Source organism: Benincasa hispida, chromosome 9, assembly GCF_009727055.1.
Source record: "Benincasa hispida cultivar B227 chromosome 9, ASM972705v1, whole genome shotgun sequence".
Taxonomy (NCBI): domain Eukaryota; kingdom Viridiplantae; phylum Streptophyta; class Magnoliopsida; order Cucurbitales; family Cucurbitaceae; genus Benincasa; species Benincasa hispida.
Window position 1 is genome coordinate 109514 of NC_052357.1, and position 19434 is coordinate 128947.

General features: G+C 35.2%; 1 protein-coding gene across 1 annotated transcript; it reads right to left on the reverse strand.

Moving 5' to 3' along the window:
• Positions 1-491: 491 nt before the first annotated feature.
• On the reverse strand, positions 492-17763 carry LOC120084449 (cis-3-alkyl-4-alkyloxetan-2-one decarboxylase). The gene is made up of 11 exons (XM_039040229.1): positions 17409-17763; positions 16198-16273; positions 16042-16127; positions 15627-15720; positions 15461-15537; positions 15185-15312; positions 14772-14843; positions 13946-14016; positions 13619-13694; positions 955-1098; positions 492-792 (listed from the first exon to the last, which is right to left on the reverse strand). Exons 1-11 carry the CDS (start codon positions 17715-17717, stop codon positions 753-755), a joined length of 1173 nt encoding a protein of 390 aa, XP_038896157.1. The 5' UTR covers positions 17718-17763; the 3' UTR covers positions 492-752.
• Positions 17764-19434: the final 1671 nt, after the last annotated feature.

Sequence of the window (19434 nt, forward strand, 5' to 3'; positions counted from 1 at the left end):
GCACTCATGTAAACTAACGATTTTGATTTTAATTTTTTTTTTTAAATTTATGTTTGTTTTTTTAGGAATGGTTTTCACATTTCTTGAGAAACACTTGAATCCTTAGTCAAATTTTAAAAAGAAACGCAAGTTTTTGAAAACTATATTTTTTTACTTGGTGAAAACTGAAAAATGGATAACAAAACAAATAAACCTAGATGGGAGTAGTGTTTGTAAGTTTAATTTTAAAAAACCAAATGGTTAAACAAGACCAAAAGAATAAAAATAAAATAAATAAAGAATGATTTAGGAGTACAAAAACATAACAAATATGAAATTTAATAAAACAAAATAGGATTCAAACCTAAATAATTCACTATGAATCAACTGGTTGGAAGGGAATTAGAATATCCAAAAGTAAAGATGCCTTAGAATAGATGGATGAGAAAATCAAGGATAGTTGTAGTTGTAGTTGTAGGATAGCTTCTATTTATTTAGCAGAGATAAATTAATTGGACAAATTAGTAAGGAATTAAAGAAGTTAATTTAATTTAGGCACCTAAGAGTTCCCTTGAAATGGACGCCCTTATAATGTATTTTTCCTCCTAATATCCTCTAGTTTCCTAGGTATACCAGGAAGAAATATTCATCAAGGTATTCTTTCATATATGGGTGATGAACCATTGATGTAAATACATACAAAATAACTCTGTTTATGCACAATAAAATTACCAGGAATCTTGAGATGGCAATGCAAATTTCCGAGTAAAGTTTCAGAAAAACGACCGCAAAGCCTCGATGACCTTCTCGGGCCTGTTAATGGTAATAAAAAACTTAAAACAATATAGAGAAACCAACATGAGCATAGTTCAACTGACATAAATGATGTATCCTCAACGGTCAGAAATTCGAGCATATTGTTCAACTAAAAAAGGTATACTGTTATATGCAATGCAAATGAGGAATAGGTTTTACCAGTCCTCTTGGGGCATATGGCCAGCTCCTTCAATTAACTTGAGCTGGATTGTTGTTGAGTTCTGTTTTTGAAACTCTTCTGCAATGGACTGAGGTAGATACTTGTCTGAAATGCCCCAAAGAACAAGACTTGGTTTGTCCCATCTGTGAGCCACAGGAGTTTTTGTTATTTATTTATGATGAGCTTTTTTCATGTGAGCTTAATTTCTCATTCTGACATTAGAGCAGAGAAGAGAAGTCACCTGCATACTCTGAACCATTATTACAGCCTGACATTCATGCATTTCTGGAGGTGGTTTCGTTTCAGAATGTGTTCAATTTTTACGGTCAATTTTTAGGCCAGCATGCATGATAACCGTTTGGTTCTTAAAAGTTAAAACTTATAAATAATACTCCCATTTATAAACTATTTGTTGTTAGTGAAATGGAATAGCACAACAAGAACACGGATATAGAAAAATTATAATATAATAATATTAAATATATAAAATAAAATAATTAAAATTATAAAATTGGATGATATATAAATTAGTGAAATTTTGAAGTGAAATTCTCACCAATGTATGTGTAATTTTAAGATCCACCAAATGCTACTATTTATGAGTGGCAAATAGGATGTGGACTTACATGGACACCAAACATGGATTATTACAAGGCACATAGCTTTGGGACACTAAACAATGAGCATCTATTTATTATTATAATATTCATAATACCCCCTTAGGTGTCCATATATATATTGAAGAAAAAGAAAGAAGAAGAACATGGATGTTTTACGTGGAAAATCTTAGAACGGGGAGAAAAAACCACGATAGAGACTGATTTTTTATTATTCAATTGATACACAAAATACAAGAAGACTACTCAAATAAATAGACAAGAGGAAACCCTAGGTGCAAGAAAAATTACAAAAATGCCCTTAGACCAAACTACTATTTCCAACACTCCCCCTCAAGTTGGGGCGTAGATATCAATAAGGCCCAACTTGCTGACATAATAATCAAAACTTTGTCTAAGCAACTCTTTTGTGAGGACATCCGCAACTTGCTGATTCGAAGGAATATAGGGAATGCATATGCTTCCATTATCCAGTCTCTTCTTGATGAAATGTCTATCGATCTCTACATGTTTTGTTCTATCACGTTGAACTAGATTATTCGCAATACTTATTGCCGCTTTATTGTCACAAAATAGTTTCATCGGAAGCTCACTGTCTTGATGAAAATTTGACAACACTTTCTTCAACCAAATCTCTTCACATATCCCTAAATCATGGCCCTGTATTCAGCTTCAGCGCTACTTCTGGCTACAACCCCTTGTTTTTTACTTCTCCAAGTAACCAGATTACCCCAGACAAAGGTGCAATACCCAAACGTTGACTTTCTATCAACAACAGAACCTGCCCAGTCAGTATCGGTGTAAGCTTCAATACAGCATTTATCGGGCTTCCTGAACATTAAGTCCATACCAGGAGTTGCTTTCAAATATCGTAAGATGCGCTCAACAACTATCATATGTTCCTCGTAGGGGGCCTGCATGAACTAACTCACAACACTCACTGCATATGATATATCGAGTCTAGTAGGGATAAGTAGATTAGCTTCCCAACCAATCACTGATATCTTTCTTTATTGACAAGAACTCTGTTATCTGTATTACTAAGCTTTGCATTATACTCCACATGGGTGTCAACAAGTTTACACCCAGTCATACCTATCTCTTTGAGTAAGTCAAGAGTGTACTTCCGTTGAGAAACTGAAATACCTTCTTTTAACTGAGTCACTTCCATCTCGAAGAAATATCTCAACTTTCCTAGGTCCTTAATCTCGAACTCCTCGGTCATTTTCATTTTAAGTCTCATAATCTCAACATCATTGTCACCAGATAACATAATATCATCGACATAAACAATGAGAACTGTGATCTTCCCTGGAACTGACTTCTTTGTAAACAGTGTGTAGTCTGAGTACCTTTAATTACCCTTAAGCTCTAACAAAGGTGATGAATCTTTCAAACCATGCCTTCGGGGACTGTTTCAACCCATATAGTGACTTCCTTAGTCTGCTAACTCGGTGCTTAAACTGACCCTCGAAATCGGGGGAGGACTCATGTAGACTTCCTCTTTAAGTTCTCTATTAAGGAACACACTTTTTACATTTAGTTGATGAAGAGGCCAATCTTTGTTCAATACAACAGACAACAGCCCCCGGACAATATTAAGCTTGGCCACATAAGAGAATGTCTCAGAGTAATCTATTCCAAATGTCTTAGTAAAGCCTTTGGCAACCAGTCTATCCTTGTATCTGTCAATCGTCTCGTCAGACTTGTATTTTATGGTAAAGACCTATTTGCATCCAACCGTCTTGTGTCCTTTTGGGAGAACAACCTGATCCCACGTCCCGTTTTTCTCAAGAGCCCTCATTTCTTCCATAACTACAACCTTCCATTGAAAAGTTTCCATTGTTACATGTATGTTGCTTGGTACCATCACTGTATCTAGGCTGGTCGTAAGAGCATTGAACTCGGGTGACAGACTACTGTACGTCGTGTAACTATGCATAGGGTACTTTATACAGGATCTAGTGCCTTTTCTCAGGGCAATAGGAAGATCGAGAGAAATATCATGGCTCTCCATCTTGTCTAGTTTTCCACTGTAATCGGTTGTCTGTTCCAGGAGTTCATCTTCATAAGGCTTCAGAAGGACCTTTCACACAATCATGTTCCCCAGTACCACTTTCATTCTCTGGAGTTGTTTCCTCAACACTGTTATTTTCAACTATCTCTCCATCTACTATGGTTTCCTTGACAGCACTGTCAACACCTTCTTTACCCACTCTGCAAGTGTCGGTCTCAGCACAAGTACCAATATCATTAGTGACAAGAATATAAATACCTGGAGCTGAAGTTGGGTCAAACTCACGGACCAGAGTCGGTGAAATGACAGGTGGCACTGTTTTCTTCCTGAGATTCTTCCTATAGTATGTTATCCACGGGACTTGATTGGTAGGAAAGATGGGACCGACATGTTCAAGTTCATGAGACAACTCTAAGGAAACTGAATTTGTGGACTAATTAGTCTCTTCACTAGAATTCTCCCCCTAAAGATGACTAATAGGGAAGAATGGTTGATCCTCGAGAAAGGTAACATCCATGAAAATGAAATATTTTCGAGAAGGTGGCTGGTAACATTTATACCCACGTTAGTGGATAGGATACCCAACAAACACACATTTCTGAGCACCACGGGTAAACATCGTACGATTTGGACCATGGGTATGAACAAAGCAACACAACCAAACACTCAGAGTGGCACATCAGGGATCAGGCGGGTGGTTGGATACGACTCTTTAAAACAATCAAGGAGATTGTGAAAGTTTAGAACACGAGAAGGCATGCGATTGAATAGGTGGGCGACAATAAGAATAGCATCCCTCATAAGTAGGACGGAAGGGAGGTGGACAACATAAGAGACCAAGCGACTTCCACCAAATGACGTTTTTTCCATTCAGCTACACCATTCTGTTGAGGAGTGTAGGCACAAGAGCTTTGGTGGAAAATTCCCTTAGAAGCAAGGAAATCGCGGAAAGAGTTGTTAAAAAAACTCACGCCCATTCTCACTTTGCAGAATTGCGATTTTCATGTTGAATTGGGTTTCCACAGTGGCATAAAATTGTTGAAATACAGATGACACCTCAGACTTATCAGTAAGAAGGAAAACCCAAGTAAGCCGAGTGTGGTCGTCGATAAAGATGACAAACCAGCGTTTACCTATAGAGGTAGTGGTTGGTGAGGGACCCCAAATGTCACAATCTAACTTGAGATAGCAGATTGTGACTCTACTTGTGCAGACAGTGCAGTGGTGACACATAAGTGTCGACACATCTGGCAAAGACAGAGAGTCAAGAGAAGTGTCATGATGCGACCGAGGAGGATGGTGCATCATTCAACACACCAACATAAGTGGACAAGCATGCCATGTCGAACATTAAGCAAAAAGACAAGCAACCGTGTCATCGGTAGTGTCAGTGACAAGCTTCATGGGGGCCAAATGGGGCCTCGGGCTGTAACCTCGGAAAGTGGGGTTTCGTCGCAAGTTTGGATGAGTGACTCTAGAGTTAGATGCATATTGATAAGATATGCAAGTACGTCGAATTTCATGTCAATCGGAGTTTAGACGAGCGCTCTACGTTGATGAGTGACAGTTCGCCATTGATATGCATGGGTGGCAAAGAAGAAAATGTTCAGAATGCACTATTAGGGGGAGCATAGTGTTAACTCTCCACCACCCTTGGGCTCTGTGGCTAAGTGAGCTATCCCATGGCACATGGTGTGTCATGGCGTGGGCGAGTGTTACAAGATGTCTTGGGCGTCTTCCATCGAGAATGGGATCTCATGGACAATGTCGGATGGCACGAGTGTGCCGGCATTGCAACCCTTCCCATGGGCCAGAGGTTTAATGTAACACCCGGTATGCCGTTTTGATTCGACAATGGCTCGGAAGGGCCTAAGTCTTGATTATGTCCAGAGTTGGATTGTTGCCCATGGGTCGGTTGATGATGGTTCTCGATAAGCGTGCCCGAGTAGGAGAGAGAAAGCTGATGACATCTCGACACTCGAGATGGCATCCTAAAGCATCGGTGGGACTCGATAATTCCCAATTGGCCCGATACTTGCTCGAATGGTCCTAGTAAGTAGTGTGATGGTCCAGTGAGCCTGGTAAGCGACCATTAGGCCGGTAGAAGCCTGATAGGCACCAAGTAGGCCGGTAGAGCCCGGTAAGCATTGTTATATCCCAGAAAGCCCCGATAAGTGTCTGAATCACCTAGTAAGCCCCAGTAGAGGGTTACAAGCTTGTTTTGGCCCAACAAAGGGTCAGAACTCGTGTTGGTGAAGTTACAAAGCGATGTAGAAGTGTTGGGGACGTGTTATTGGGAACCAAGACAATGAAGAGTGATGCGATGTTGCATCGTGATGGCTTTAGCCTCATATATGGGCAAGGTCGAGCCTCAGGACTTGGCCTAAAGTAGAGGCAAGTCGGCTAGAGTCGCATATGAGGAAAAATACACGTACGAGCGACGTGTATGGCCGAATGAAGTTCAGTTCCGCATGAGTTCAGTTCGGTCGAGGATGGAATAACCCCGCCTAAGGTCCGATGAAGCTTCAAAGAGTCAAGCAAAAAGTAAATTGGAACTTGAGCATCCCTTAAGGCTGACCATGATCATGGATGAATCATGGTGTCGCACGGTTGAAGAAGTATGACTGTGACACCAAACATCACTGTGGACAAGGATGAAAGGTCTGAAGGGTTTGTAAGGCAGAAAGTAAAAGGAGATATGACTCTGTTTGGCCTGGATACATACATTACAGTTTAAGGAAGATATATTAATATTACGAAACAAATGCGAAAACAGATATTTCATGTACTGGAAACTAGGATGCCCAAGGTGGAAATGCCATAACATAAAGTCACTCTCAGAAGTAGAAAAATTTAAAGAAATGAAACTAGTCCTATAACAATCCCTAGAGAAAGTATCATCAGTCAGAAAGTAAAGCCCCCTATCGTGTCGGGTAGTGCCAATTGTCGTCCCCGAGCTTAGATCCTGAAATAAAACAGAGTCGGGCTAGAAAACAGCTTGTCAACTCCGATCTCTTGTAATTTTACTGACAGACAATAAATTATATGAAATCTTAGGAACATGTAGCACATCATGCAACACTAAAATCTCAAATGGCGAGAGATGGTATTTTCCTGCAACAAGGGCAAATGACTCATCTGCAATTCTAATTCTTTCATTACCAGCGCTCTGACAGTATGAAATAAACTGATCAGATGAGCCAATTAGATGATCTGTAGCCCGTGAGTCAACAATCTAAGGTTTTTTACCATGAGTACTAAGAAAGCCAAATGACTGAACTGTACCTGACTGTGCAATAGCACTGATTCCAACAGTACTTAAATTATTTTGACCCTCTACAGGAGATTAATTATGAGGATTTTCACTTGTCGAGTCATTCACAAGAGCACGACCAGGATTTGACTTGTCACGTGACTGAAGTTGTCTGCTATTTAGAGGTCTCCCATGCAGCTTCCAACACTAATCTTTTATATGTCATGGCATCTTGCAGTGCTCAAAGACAGGAGGGGGTTTCTAAATCACCGTCAGACCCGAATTTATGATGTCTTTCTAGAGCCATTCTGGTTGATTGAGACCAGGAAAAATAATTTTCGCCATTCAGTTTTTCTCCAATAATAAACCCTACAGAGTTTCCCATTGATCCAGACAAAAAATTTGTAATGGGTAAAGTAAGGAAAGAATTTACCGAGTTCTCAGAATACATTGGTAGGTTAGTGGAGAACTCTGGTTGGACACTTTGCGGGTTTGTGCCAAGAACTGTTCTGAAATTCGCAATCTATTGTTGAAGATGGGTAAAATGACGTTGAACCTCAATAGGAAAACCGCTTATTGACTGATTGTTTCTTGCACCGCCATTCGGAGCTACTGGAATGAAACCGTGAGCCACGCTGCTACTGCCCGACGCGGCTGAAGGAGCTTGTTGCCGCTAATCAATGGAATAACTATGGCTCGAGGAGCCACTTGGGTCGACTTGGCTGGAGAAGGTGGCTCTGGTGGCATCTAAGGAAGCACCAATCTGCTGGCTAAGAGGCGGCGACTGGAGCAAATATTGTTGAGCGAAGCCATACAGATGGAGGGTCAACTGCGGCTGGGTTGAATCGATTGGGTTGGCACCGATTTAAGCAGCGCAGGAGACTTCGATCCACGGCTGGGTTCGTGCGACCAAGTTGGAGTAGATCTGAGTAGCATGGGAATTTTCGAGTTGTTGGGTTGAGACCGGACGACTGAAATTGACTAGCTGCGAGGTTGCATCAGTGCCAATCTGCAGCTGGGCTGCTGACAACACTAGAGGGTTTTTGGCTAGGCGGCTGGCTTGCTAAAGAAGCTGAGACAGAGCGGCCTACAAGTATTATTGGACAGCTGCCTGTATGGTGGCAGTCATATCGAGGTTGGCTGCTGAAGAGGACTGTAGTTTCTCGTCAATAACGACTAGGGTTTCATCGTGATGATATGATACCATGATGAAAAAGGAAGAAGAATAACACAGATGTTTTACATGGAAAACCCCAGAACAGGGAGAAAAAACCACGATAGAGACTGGTTTTTTATTATTCAATTGATACATATAATACAAGAAGATTGCTCAAATAAATAGACAAGAGAAAACACTAGGTACAAGAAAATTACAAAAATGCCCCTAGATCAAACTACTATTTTCGACATATTATATGTGTGTGTGTGTGTGTGTCTCGTTAAAACCTTACTAGGAAAAAGCCCTAGTAAAGGAAAAATAGTACATATTTCATATAATACATAATGAGTCTGTCAGGTTATCCTTTGAACAAATTCTAATGTTCGAATAAATTTTTCAAAAGTTGCAGTTGGTAATGCCTTTGTAAATAAGTCTATCAGGTTATCTTTCGAACAAATTCATTGTACAGTGATGCCACCATTTTCTTTAAGATCATGTGTGTAGAAAAGCTTTGGTGAAATATGTTTTGTTCTATCTCCTTTAATATATCCTCATTTGATTTAGGCTATGAAATCTGTGTTGTCTTCGTATAATATTATTGGAAGATTTTTATTAGAAGACAATCCACGTGTTTCACGAATGTGCTGAGTCATTGACCTTAGCCATACACATTCTCGACTAGCCTCGTGAATTTCAAGAATTTCAGTATGATTTGAAGAAGTGGCCGTTATAATTTGTTTCACCGATCGCCATGATATAGCAGTTCCTCCACATGTGAACAGATAATCTATTTAAGATTTAGTTTTATGTGGATCAGATAAATATCCAAAATCTGCATAACAACTAGATCAAATTTTGATTTATTTGAATAAAATAAACTCATATAAATTGTTCCTCGGAGATAACGGAGTATATGCTTAATTTCGTTCCAATGTCTTTTTGTAGCAGAAGAACTATATCTAGCTAATAAATTTACTGAAAATGAAATATCTTGTCTTATATTATTAGCAAGATACATAAGTGCACCAATTGCACTAAGATATGGTATTTCAAGACCATAAGTTATTCATTATCTTCTCGAGGTCGAAATATATCTTTCTGTATATCTAATGAAAAAACTTCCATTGGAATATTTAATGGATGTGCTTTGTTCATATAAAAATCTTTTCAAAATTTTTCATGTATAAGTTTGCTAATGAATAAATATTCCATCTGCTAAATGTTCAATTTGCAAACTAAGGCAAAATTTTATTTTTTCGAGATTTTTCATCTCTAATTCTTTCTTAAGATATTCTATTGCCTTTGAAATCTCTTCAAAAGTTTCAATTATATTCAAGTCATCAACATATATAGTTATAATAGTAAATCTTGATTGTGATTTCTTTATAAAAACACATGGATATATTGGATTATTTTGATATCCTTCTTTCAAAATATCCACTCAGGCGATTGTACCACACCCGTCCTGATTTTTTCAATCCATATAGTGATCTTTGTAATTTTATTGAATATCATTCCCGAGAATTTAATGTATATGTTTCAGGTACATTAAATCCTTCTAAGATTCTCATATAAATATCATTATCAAGAGATCCATATATGTTGTGACTACATCCATAAAATGCATATCTAGACGTTTATACACAGCAAGTCAATTAAATATCTGTAATTGCATCCATCACTGGAGAATATGTCTCCTCATAATCAATACCAGATCTTTGTGAAAACCCTTGTGCAACTAGTCTTGCTTTATATCTTGTGACCTTATTATTATTTTTTCTTTTCCTCACAAATACTCATTTTTATCCCACAGGTTTAACACCTTCTAGTGTTCAGATTACTAGTCCAAAAACTTGACGTTTTGAAAATGAGTTTAATTTGTATCGATTGCTTCTTTCCACTATATCCAATCTTTTCTGTGCCGACATTCTTCAACAGATTTTGGTTCAGGATCCTCATTTTCAGATATAATATCAAGAGTAATATTATACGCAAAAGTGTTGTTAATAATTACATTAGTACTATTCCATCTTTTTCCTGACATGACATAGTTTATTGAAATTTCATCATTATCTTAAGGTATTTCACCTTCCTCACTAGTTTTGTCGAGGATTTTTTCATGGGTACTTACATCCTCAACCAAGTCTTTTTCACTATTAATTATTTTTCATTTTCAAGGATTTTTATCTTTGGAACTCACTGGTCTACCACACTTCTAGCGTGTTCCAGACTCATTCATAACAACTTGTTGTGTTGAGATATCAATTTTTTATGGAACATTTGCAGCTGGTATATGTGACCTAGTTACTTTTTTTGCATCTATAAATGTATCTGGTAATTGATTTGCTATATTTTGCAAATGAATTATTTTATGAACTTCAAGTTCACATTGATCTGTACGGGGATCTAAATGAAATAATAACAATGCATTCCATATAATTTCTTTTTCCAACTTCTTAATTCCTTTCCTAATGTTGGAAAATTTGTCTTATTAAAATGACAATCAGCAGATCGTGCAGTAAATGCATCACTCGTTAGGGGTTCAAGATATTTAATAATTGATGGGGAATCATATCCAACATATATTGAGGACTCATCTTAGTGTGTTGTGGTGGAGTAATTGGAACATATACTGCACAGCCAAAAATTCTCAGATGGGAAATATTTGGCTCATGACCATAAGCTAATTGTAATGGCAGTACTTAAGATAAGTTACTGGTCTAATGTGGCGAGTACTTATGATAAGCTATTGACCTAATGCATACAAGTGACGTTGCATGCAAAATAGCATGTCCTCATACATATGAAGAAAGTTTAGCTCTCATAAGTAATGGTTTTGCAATTAATTGCAAACGTTTTATAAATGATTCTGATAAACTATTTTTTATATGAACATGAGCTACAAGATATTCAACATTTATCCCAATTGACATACAATAATTATCAAAGCTTGGGATGTAAATTCACCAGCATTATCAAGACGAATGGTCTTAATTGTATAATCAGAAAATTGTGCTCTTAACTTAATTATTTGAGCAAGTAATCTTGCAAATGCAAGATTTCGACTTGATAATAAGCACACGTGTGACCATCTATTGAATGCATCTATTAATACCATAAAATATCTAAATGGTCCACTTGGTGGGTTAAGTTCACATATATCACCATGAATTCGTTCTAAAAATGCAAGTGATTCAATCCCCACTTTAGCTGGTGATGATCTAATTATCAATTTTCCTTGAGAGCAAGCATCACATGATAATTCCTTAGATTGAAGAATCTTCTGGCTCTTCAATGAATATCCATTTGAATTCTCAATAATTCTCCTCATCATTATATATCCTAAATGACCCAATCAGTCATGCCAAATCATAAATATGTCTGGGTTCATGAACTTCAGGTTCATTATTGCATATGTTTCAATTACTCATATATGAGTATAATATAATCCATAAGATAAAGCATGCAACTCTTTCAATCTACGTTTTTCATTTGAGACAGTGGATATGATACATAGATATTCCACATTATTCTTACTATCAATCTCAATATGATAACCATTGCAACGTATATCTTTAAAACTTAGAAGATTTCTCTTTAATTGACTAGAGAACAATGCATTGTCAATTATAAATTTTGTTCCTCTAGATAAAATAATATTTGCTTTTCCAAAACCTTCAATCAAGTTTGTAGAACCTGATATTATATTTACTTTTTCTTTCAGCATTGTCAATTTAGAAAATTATTTTTTATTTGTAAGTATTGTATATGTAGCAGTTTACCTGCTTGCCTACTACGGTTAATGGAAATCTTTCTGTCGAAAGGCAAACAATGTGGGTAGTATGATTCTTCCTCTTTATGTTAGGCGGGCCTATAGCCCTTTTAAGGTCTTTTGCACTATGTAGGTATCCTCCCTTGCTTGTCTTTAAATGCCCTCCTTTCCTTAAGGCTACTTCAGGGAGTTCCTCCAAACCAAATCCTACGACTAGGGACTTTCGTCTTTACTAAAAGCATTCTATTCAGTCTATCTACCAGACATAGATCTTCTTCCTCATTTTTTAATCACCCAACATATGAAAATAATTCATATTTCTTTAGCGAGGAAAATGATAGGAGCTCGTACTAATAATGTGTTGTGAAATTGAGGAGCAGAACAGTAATATGAATATGGAGAAAATATAATACAATAATATATTTATATAATAATATTAAATATATAAAATATAAAATAAAATAAAATAATTAAAAACATAAAATAACTAAAATTATAAAATTATAAAATTGTATTATATGTAAACTAGTGAAATTTTGAAGTGGAATTCTCACCAATGTATGTGTAATTTTAAGATCTACCAAATGCCACTATTTATAGGCAAAGTGACAAGTAGGATATGGACTTACATGGACAAATAATTACAAGACACATGGACAACCCGAAGGGTGACACATGGCTTTGGGACATTAAGCAATGCGCATCTATTTATTATTATAATATTCATAATATTTACTTAATTATTTAGATCTCGTTTGGTAACCATTTGGTTTTTTGTTTTTGTTTTTGAAGATTAAACTTATTTCATTCATACTTCTTACCGTAATTTATATCTTTATTATGTACAATGGTTAAATTCTTGGCCAAATTTAAAAAACAAAAACAACTTTTTGAAAGCTACTTTTTTTAGTTTTCAAAATTTGGCTTGGTTTTTTAACCATTCGTAAAAAGTAGATAACAAAGAAATTAGAGGTAGAAATAGTATCTATAAGCTTAATTTTTAAAAACAAAATGGTTGCCAATAGAGGTCTTGTTTTTTAGAAATATTTTCATAATCAATATTAAGTTTTGAAAACTAAAAAAAATAGTTTATAATAACTTGATTTTGGTTTTGGAATTTGATTAAGAATCAAACGTTTCCTACATAAAGATGTGATGAAAAAACAAGTCTAATTTTCAAAAGTTAAAAGCAAAAAACCAAATGATTATCAAACGGCCTTAAACATTATATTTTCCCAAACTACCAAAAAGAAAAGGTTTTTCAGATCTTAACAAATTGCCATTGAATATCTTAGTTCTAGTATAAAGCCTTCTTTTGCCACTCAAACTTTTATAAATGTCTATTCTTCTTCTTGTTGTAACATATTCTACTCGAGAGAATTATAATATAAGGCCATTTATATCCAAATTTGACATCAATTTGGCACAAGAAATAGACAACAAATCAACATCAGGCCATATGAAATATTTGGTAAGTGCTACATTAGGAACATTACTAGGATGAATATTATAAATATTATTAAAATACTAGAGATGGATATTATTTTATGTTAATTTCGGTTTCAAGTTTTGTTCCTGACGATGTAGAACTAAAATTTGAAAATAAAGATTGAAATTATTTTGATATAAAGTTCAACGACCTCAAATGAGATGAAAAATCAGAATGAACTTTTATTATGAAGAATCTAATGAGTGGTCTTGTTTCTTTTGCGGCGGTTGCCAACTTTGAAAATGTAGTGGTGAGTGATAACTAAAGCGACCGTAAAAACTTCATACAAATGCATAATTGTAACAACGAAAAATAGTTAAAAGTAAAATAAGGAGGTAACAAGAGAAAAAACTGACCTCCCAGAAGCAAAGCCAGCAGTTACCCGACTTAGTATATCATTGAAATTAGCTTTTCTTGCAGCTTCAAGCAAAGCTGAAAAGAAAGGCGAATTAGGAAAGTATACAGTTGTCCGTTTGCAGGATTTCTCCATGGGGGATTAATTACTTGAATCATTTCTCATGGACCAGGAAGTTAATCTCCTGTCTCGAGAAACTTATTTTAACTTGTTTTGTTTGATAAAAAGCATATTACCATTGATAAGTTAATTCATAAACTTTAATTGATGAGGGTAATTTAGATTTATTGTATTGATCAAGTTTAATTTACAAAATTTTGCTACTTACCAAAACCAGGTCCTCCACTAGACAGATATGGAAGTCTGTAAACATCGGCCTTTTCCAGCTTTAATACGTATCTGCAAGCAGAGAAAATACTCTGTCGACGTATGCACACAATGGTTAAAATTCCAAAATCAAGGGGAAAACTATTGGATGAACTGTGTATATACTTGAAAGTAGAGATGCAGAACATTCTAAATGTACACGTCAATAGTTCATCTTATAAAACTTCATCATCAACATGCCCATGTAGGATATCTATCTCATAATCCAAGAACTCGAAATCCCAAAATTTGAAAGAGGTAAAACCAAAATATGATCTAATATCTTCTAAAAATACAAAACCAAGATGTTGAGGCTTCACTCCTTGCATGATGATCATGGCTCACCCCGCTAGTTCTTCGAAGTCTTTGTCCACTCCAAGTGACAACTAAAGTGGTTATTAAGTTTTAAATTTGGGCTTGAAACTAAAACCTTAGAGACGGTATCTTCAACATTCCAAGCCCTTGGTGCCTAACAAATATCTAATTATATCACAAGTTACAACGCAACAAACTGTAAATCAGTTATTTTTGTGTTAAGAAGAGACTTTCACGGAAGTTATCGTGTCATTAAAAAATAATACATGTATTAATTGTCGCTAAATCTATTGTGCTCTTGGATGAACTCATAGTCATATTCACAATTGTTAATTTTAGTATAATCTGTATATTGATCTTTTCTGTGGATTTATGGTGATTCCAACGACTCTGTAGTTTGAATTAACATCACAGGAAGACAGTGAGTATTAACAGAAGAACAATCCAGTGTCAAGATGATCTTAGATACATACGCGCTACCTGCTTCAATAAAACGTTCAGCCATAACTGCATTCTGGCATGTAAATTCACCAAACAGAGGGATCCTATACAGAGAGTGAACAAACTGAAACATATCATTCACAAGAACTTGAAAAAGAAAAAAAGAAAATGTATCTCCAAGATCAGAAGTGAAACATAAGATTGATTCTTATTACAGATTAAGAAAATTACTGAATTTATATTAGAAAAAAAAAATTGACGGATGCTTTGCTAGCAAAGCAGAACTAAAAGGGAAGCAAAAAATTAATATGGCTCAATTAGTTATTTCATCGTATGCCTAAATGTAGATTCTGAGTCTCAGAGTCCAGAATTAAGAAAATGAGTTAAAATGCAAACATTTTCGTATTAAATTTTCAATGCATTAGTTAGAATCATCATACTGAACCTTAGCTGTTGAAATAACCCAGGAACAGGAGAAGAAACCGTTAGTGGACTGTTTAGAATGGATATCTTTGATATCCTGCTCTGATTTTTCAAGGCCCATGTCAATCCATATGATCCCACCAGAAAGCCCTTCAAGAAAGATCGTGTTAAGATAACTAATGCTGTAGGATATGAATAGATGTACATAGTTGAGCAGTCTATCTTCATGACACAAGCATGTCACATTGGCTATATATCTTTCTATGAAATGTTCTTTCCTGGAAAATTCAGATCCAACCTGAATCACTAGGTTAAAGGGTGTGTTGACACCGAGCACATCAAGTAGTTTATCCAGTTCCTCGTGGTACTCTTTCTCTGTGTCAATTCAAATATCACATATACTACAAAAGAATATATTCAAACTACTAATTATTATGACACAAGTGATTAAACGTTGCAAAAACCTGTATAATTAAAGCCATATCCTGGTTGTGGTTTGTCACTGAAACCAAATCCTATCCAATCTGGAGCAAAGCAGTGGAATCCAAGAGCAGACAACTAGACAATACAACAGAAAGTGAAATAAAAAAGGTGAAGTTTCAGCAAGAAAAGAAATGCTGAGAGATAACTTTAAAATTATTGTCGGATTGAGATTCAGATTGAAATTTAAGGGCAAATGGACGATCTAACTATCCAACTCAGTCCTGCCATGATTACGGTTGTAAGAAAAAAATGTAAACAAAATGGGGTTGAAGAACTGTACAAGTCTTTCTATCTCGACCCATTGGTTCACAAGTTTATGAGTTTCATGGTTTTGAGATTTTGGAAACTTGATAACAAGAAAGTTTAATGCAGTTTTAAACATTATTTTAGCAAGACCTCAGACATAACAACTCGGTAGCTATAAGATTGTGTTGGAGCGCCATGAAGGAAGACTATAGTTCCCCGCCGGCTTTTGGCAGACCCTACAAGATCAAAAGATTCTCAAAGCTTATCAATGAACCAAATAACTTGGAAATAGCTGAAATGACATACCAGTCTCTCTAACAAACCATCTGAATTTCCCAGATTTTACGTAAGAGCCATATTCCTTTCCCTTGTCCTCTATTCTCTATTGAAAGATAAACATATTAGATGCATTAAAATGCACTGTGTGATGCAAATTCAGCCATAATAAAAAATCCTTGAAAACTACACAACACCGCGGTAAGATTGATGAAATAAACAGATTCCCGACATAATGATCTAAGGTGTTTCTAGACAAAGAATTGTATACAATTTTTAAACATTATAATGGGACTGGATAATAGAGTCTCTCATTTTTATAGACCTGCTATTTATTAAATTTAAACTTCGTAGAGCCATCATTGGATGAAAAAAATAAGGTTAGTTTATAGGTAACTTGTGTCTACTTCATCTTTAAACTTTCAAAAATATTCAATAGATTTCTTGAACTATCAAATTTGTGTTTGGAAACTTTAAAGTGTCCAATAGATCCCTAAACTATCAATTTTGTGTTTTAGGTCCCTAACATATCCGAATTTTTTTAAAATTAATTGACCTATTTGATATAAATTTGAATTTTATGTCTTATTGAATTCTAAACTTATAATTTTGTGTCTAATTCTTAAATTTAAAAAATATATATCAAATAGGTCAAAATCTATTACACACAAAATTGAATTAAGAATCGACATAAAATGAAAAGTTTTAGAAATTTAGAGAATTAGTGGACACAAAATTGAAAGTTTAGATACATATTAGACACTTATGAAAGTTTGAGGACCAAAAAGAAACAAACATGAAAGTTCAGGTTCAGTAATGCTTTCAATCTAACGGAAAAGGACTATCATAACCTTCCAACACTATGTAATGACAACGAATGAAAATTGGAGCTCAAATCCCCGGTTATCATGTCCTACTCATTTTCAATTGATAGTCCACTTGAACACAAGAAAAAAGATGATTAGGTATCACAGTCGAGAGTGAGAGATACATATATCAAACACATTGATCCTAAGAACGGGAAAAGACATCAGAGAACAATAGGTCAAAGACGAGTTATCACAATTGACAAGCCCGACCAAATCGGTTCCATGCGTAGCTTGAATTAGTAAGTTTCTAAAAAAACTCACCGATCAATTGACCATTTGGTTATCAGAACGGGGAATTCAATTTTCCGATACGTTTACCCGATCACTGTTTTTAAGTTAGTTTTGCTGCCATGGAAAATGAATTGTACTTACATAGAGCATCTGGCCGACATTGCCATCCTCAGCGGGGCTCTCAGGAAGTTGAATCGCACTTCGGCTTGACGGATTGTCAGTGACGAACCCAAACGGATTGAAAGCGGGAGAATCGGCGTCGCTGTCGCCCGTTTCGTCTTTGCCCTTGGCGCTGGTTGTGATTCTTCCGGCGGCGGATGCCGGTCTGATTCTTGTAGTGGTGGCAGTGAAGTGGCAGTACGATTTCGCGGAGGCGGAAAGGGAATAGAGTGGATAAGGCGACGACAGGCTGAGAGGCTGAGAGAGCACAGCCCTGGCCATTGCCTCCATGACAGTTTTTGAGGCTGAGAACCAACGGTTTTAACAGACCTTTTGTTTTCTTTTTTCTTTTTTCATTTTTCATTTTTAATATGTGCTAAATATATATATTTGGGAAATATTCATATAAAAAAATTGTCAAACTATTCACATAAATAGCAAAGAAATATACACACTCATATACTTAGCATCTATAATTTCAATGGACATTGATAAACTTCTAATAGTAATATTAAAATTTTGTTATTTTATGAAAGTATTTTTCATTATTTTCCTATTTTTAAAAATCTCCCTATATTTATTAAAGGAACAGTTGCAAATATAGACATTAGACCAAAAGTATTAATAAATATAATATAATGTAAAAAAAAATTACAAATATGACCAAATTTAGATCAGTGATAGACCATATTATTGGTAGGAGTCTATCAGTAATAGACTAGTAAGAGTCTATCACTAATAGACCAAGTGATAGAAGTATATTGTTGATAGACTTGAGAGTCTATCAACGCTAGAAGTCTATCGCCGATAGACTTGTCTATATTTGTAATTTTTTTAAATGATGTTATACATTTGATTATTATTCCTAAAAATGCTACAAATTACAATTGCCTTTTATTAAACTACATATTTATTTCTCTAGTTTCGTTCTTTAAATTATAATGGGGTTGAATAATTCGATCCACATCCCACTTGATCTCTAATATATCATAATGTAAGCTGAACTATGTTTATTTTGGTAATTAATCATTTAATTTAAAGAAATATAGAATTAGTTCATATTATTTATAATTTATAAAAAAAATATTTTTTTTTTTGTCCTTGAATTTTGAGGACTAGGTGCGTTTAATTCTTCATGTTTTAAATTGGTCAATTTAGTCAATAAATTTCAAGAATATGTTTAAAAGATTTATTTGTTAAAACATCTAGGACTAAATTAGTCGATTTAAAATAGGATGATTAAAAGTATTTATTATTCAAAATTTAAAGACAAAAAATATATTTTTTTCCAAATTATAATTCATCCCCATAAATTTGATTAAAACATAATGATAAATGTGTATGTATATAAATTTTTATAATCAATAAAATCAGCCTAGATTTGTTTTGGATATGAATTATAGAAGTATATAGTAAAAATTAGGCAAATAGATTATGAAAATACGAAAGTTAATTGGGAATTAAGTGTTAAAAACATTTAAACAACCAATTAAAAATCAACAAATCAAAATAATAATAGATTATATAGACAATTAAATGCTTGTTTAATCCTTTAGGGTTGTTTGGGGGTCCAACATAAGATGGTATATCTCCACAACCTATATTATCTCAGTGTATCTCACCAATTTTAATTGTTTGTGGGCTCATTTTCGAAACGTGTTTTGTATTTCACCGTCATTTTCCTTCCGTGTATCATATATTATCTCAATGCTTGAACATGCTCGATCATACTCGATCGTTTATACTCGATCAAAACTCCTCAGAGATCAGAACTCTCCACATCCTATATCATCTCGGCGTCCCAAACAACCCATTTTAGAATGCCAAACCTATTCATCTACTGTGCCAAAACATTCCATTTGAGAAACCTCTGATTGAACATCTCCATTCGTATTTAAAAACATTCTTCCTCCGTTCACATTATGTGTTGGATTGTAGGGGTGTTCAAAAAATCCGATGACCCGAAAAAATCAATCAACCCAACCCAACCTGTGCAGTTTAGGTTGGG

Coding starts and splice junctions, on each gene's coding strand:
- LOC120084449 (XM_039040229.1), bottom strand. CDS start 17,717: ATGGAGGCAATGGCCAGGGCTGTGCTCTCTCAGCCTCTCAGCCTGTCG. Junction 15,538..15,626: donor ATATGGCTTTAATTATACAG/GTTTTTGCAACG, acceptor GAATTGACACAG/AGAAAGAGTACCACGAGGAA. Junction 14,844..15,184: donor GGGTTATTTCAACAGCTAAG/GTTCAGTATGAT, acceptor CTCTCTGTATAG/GATCCCTCTGTTTGGTGAAT.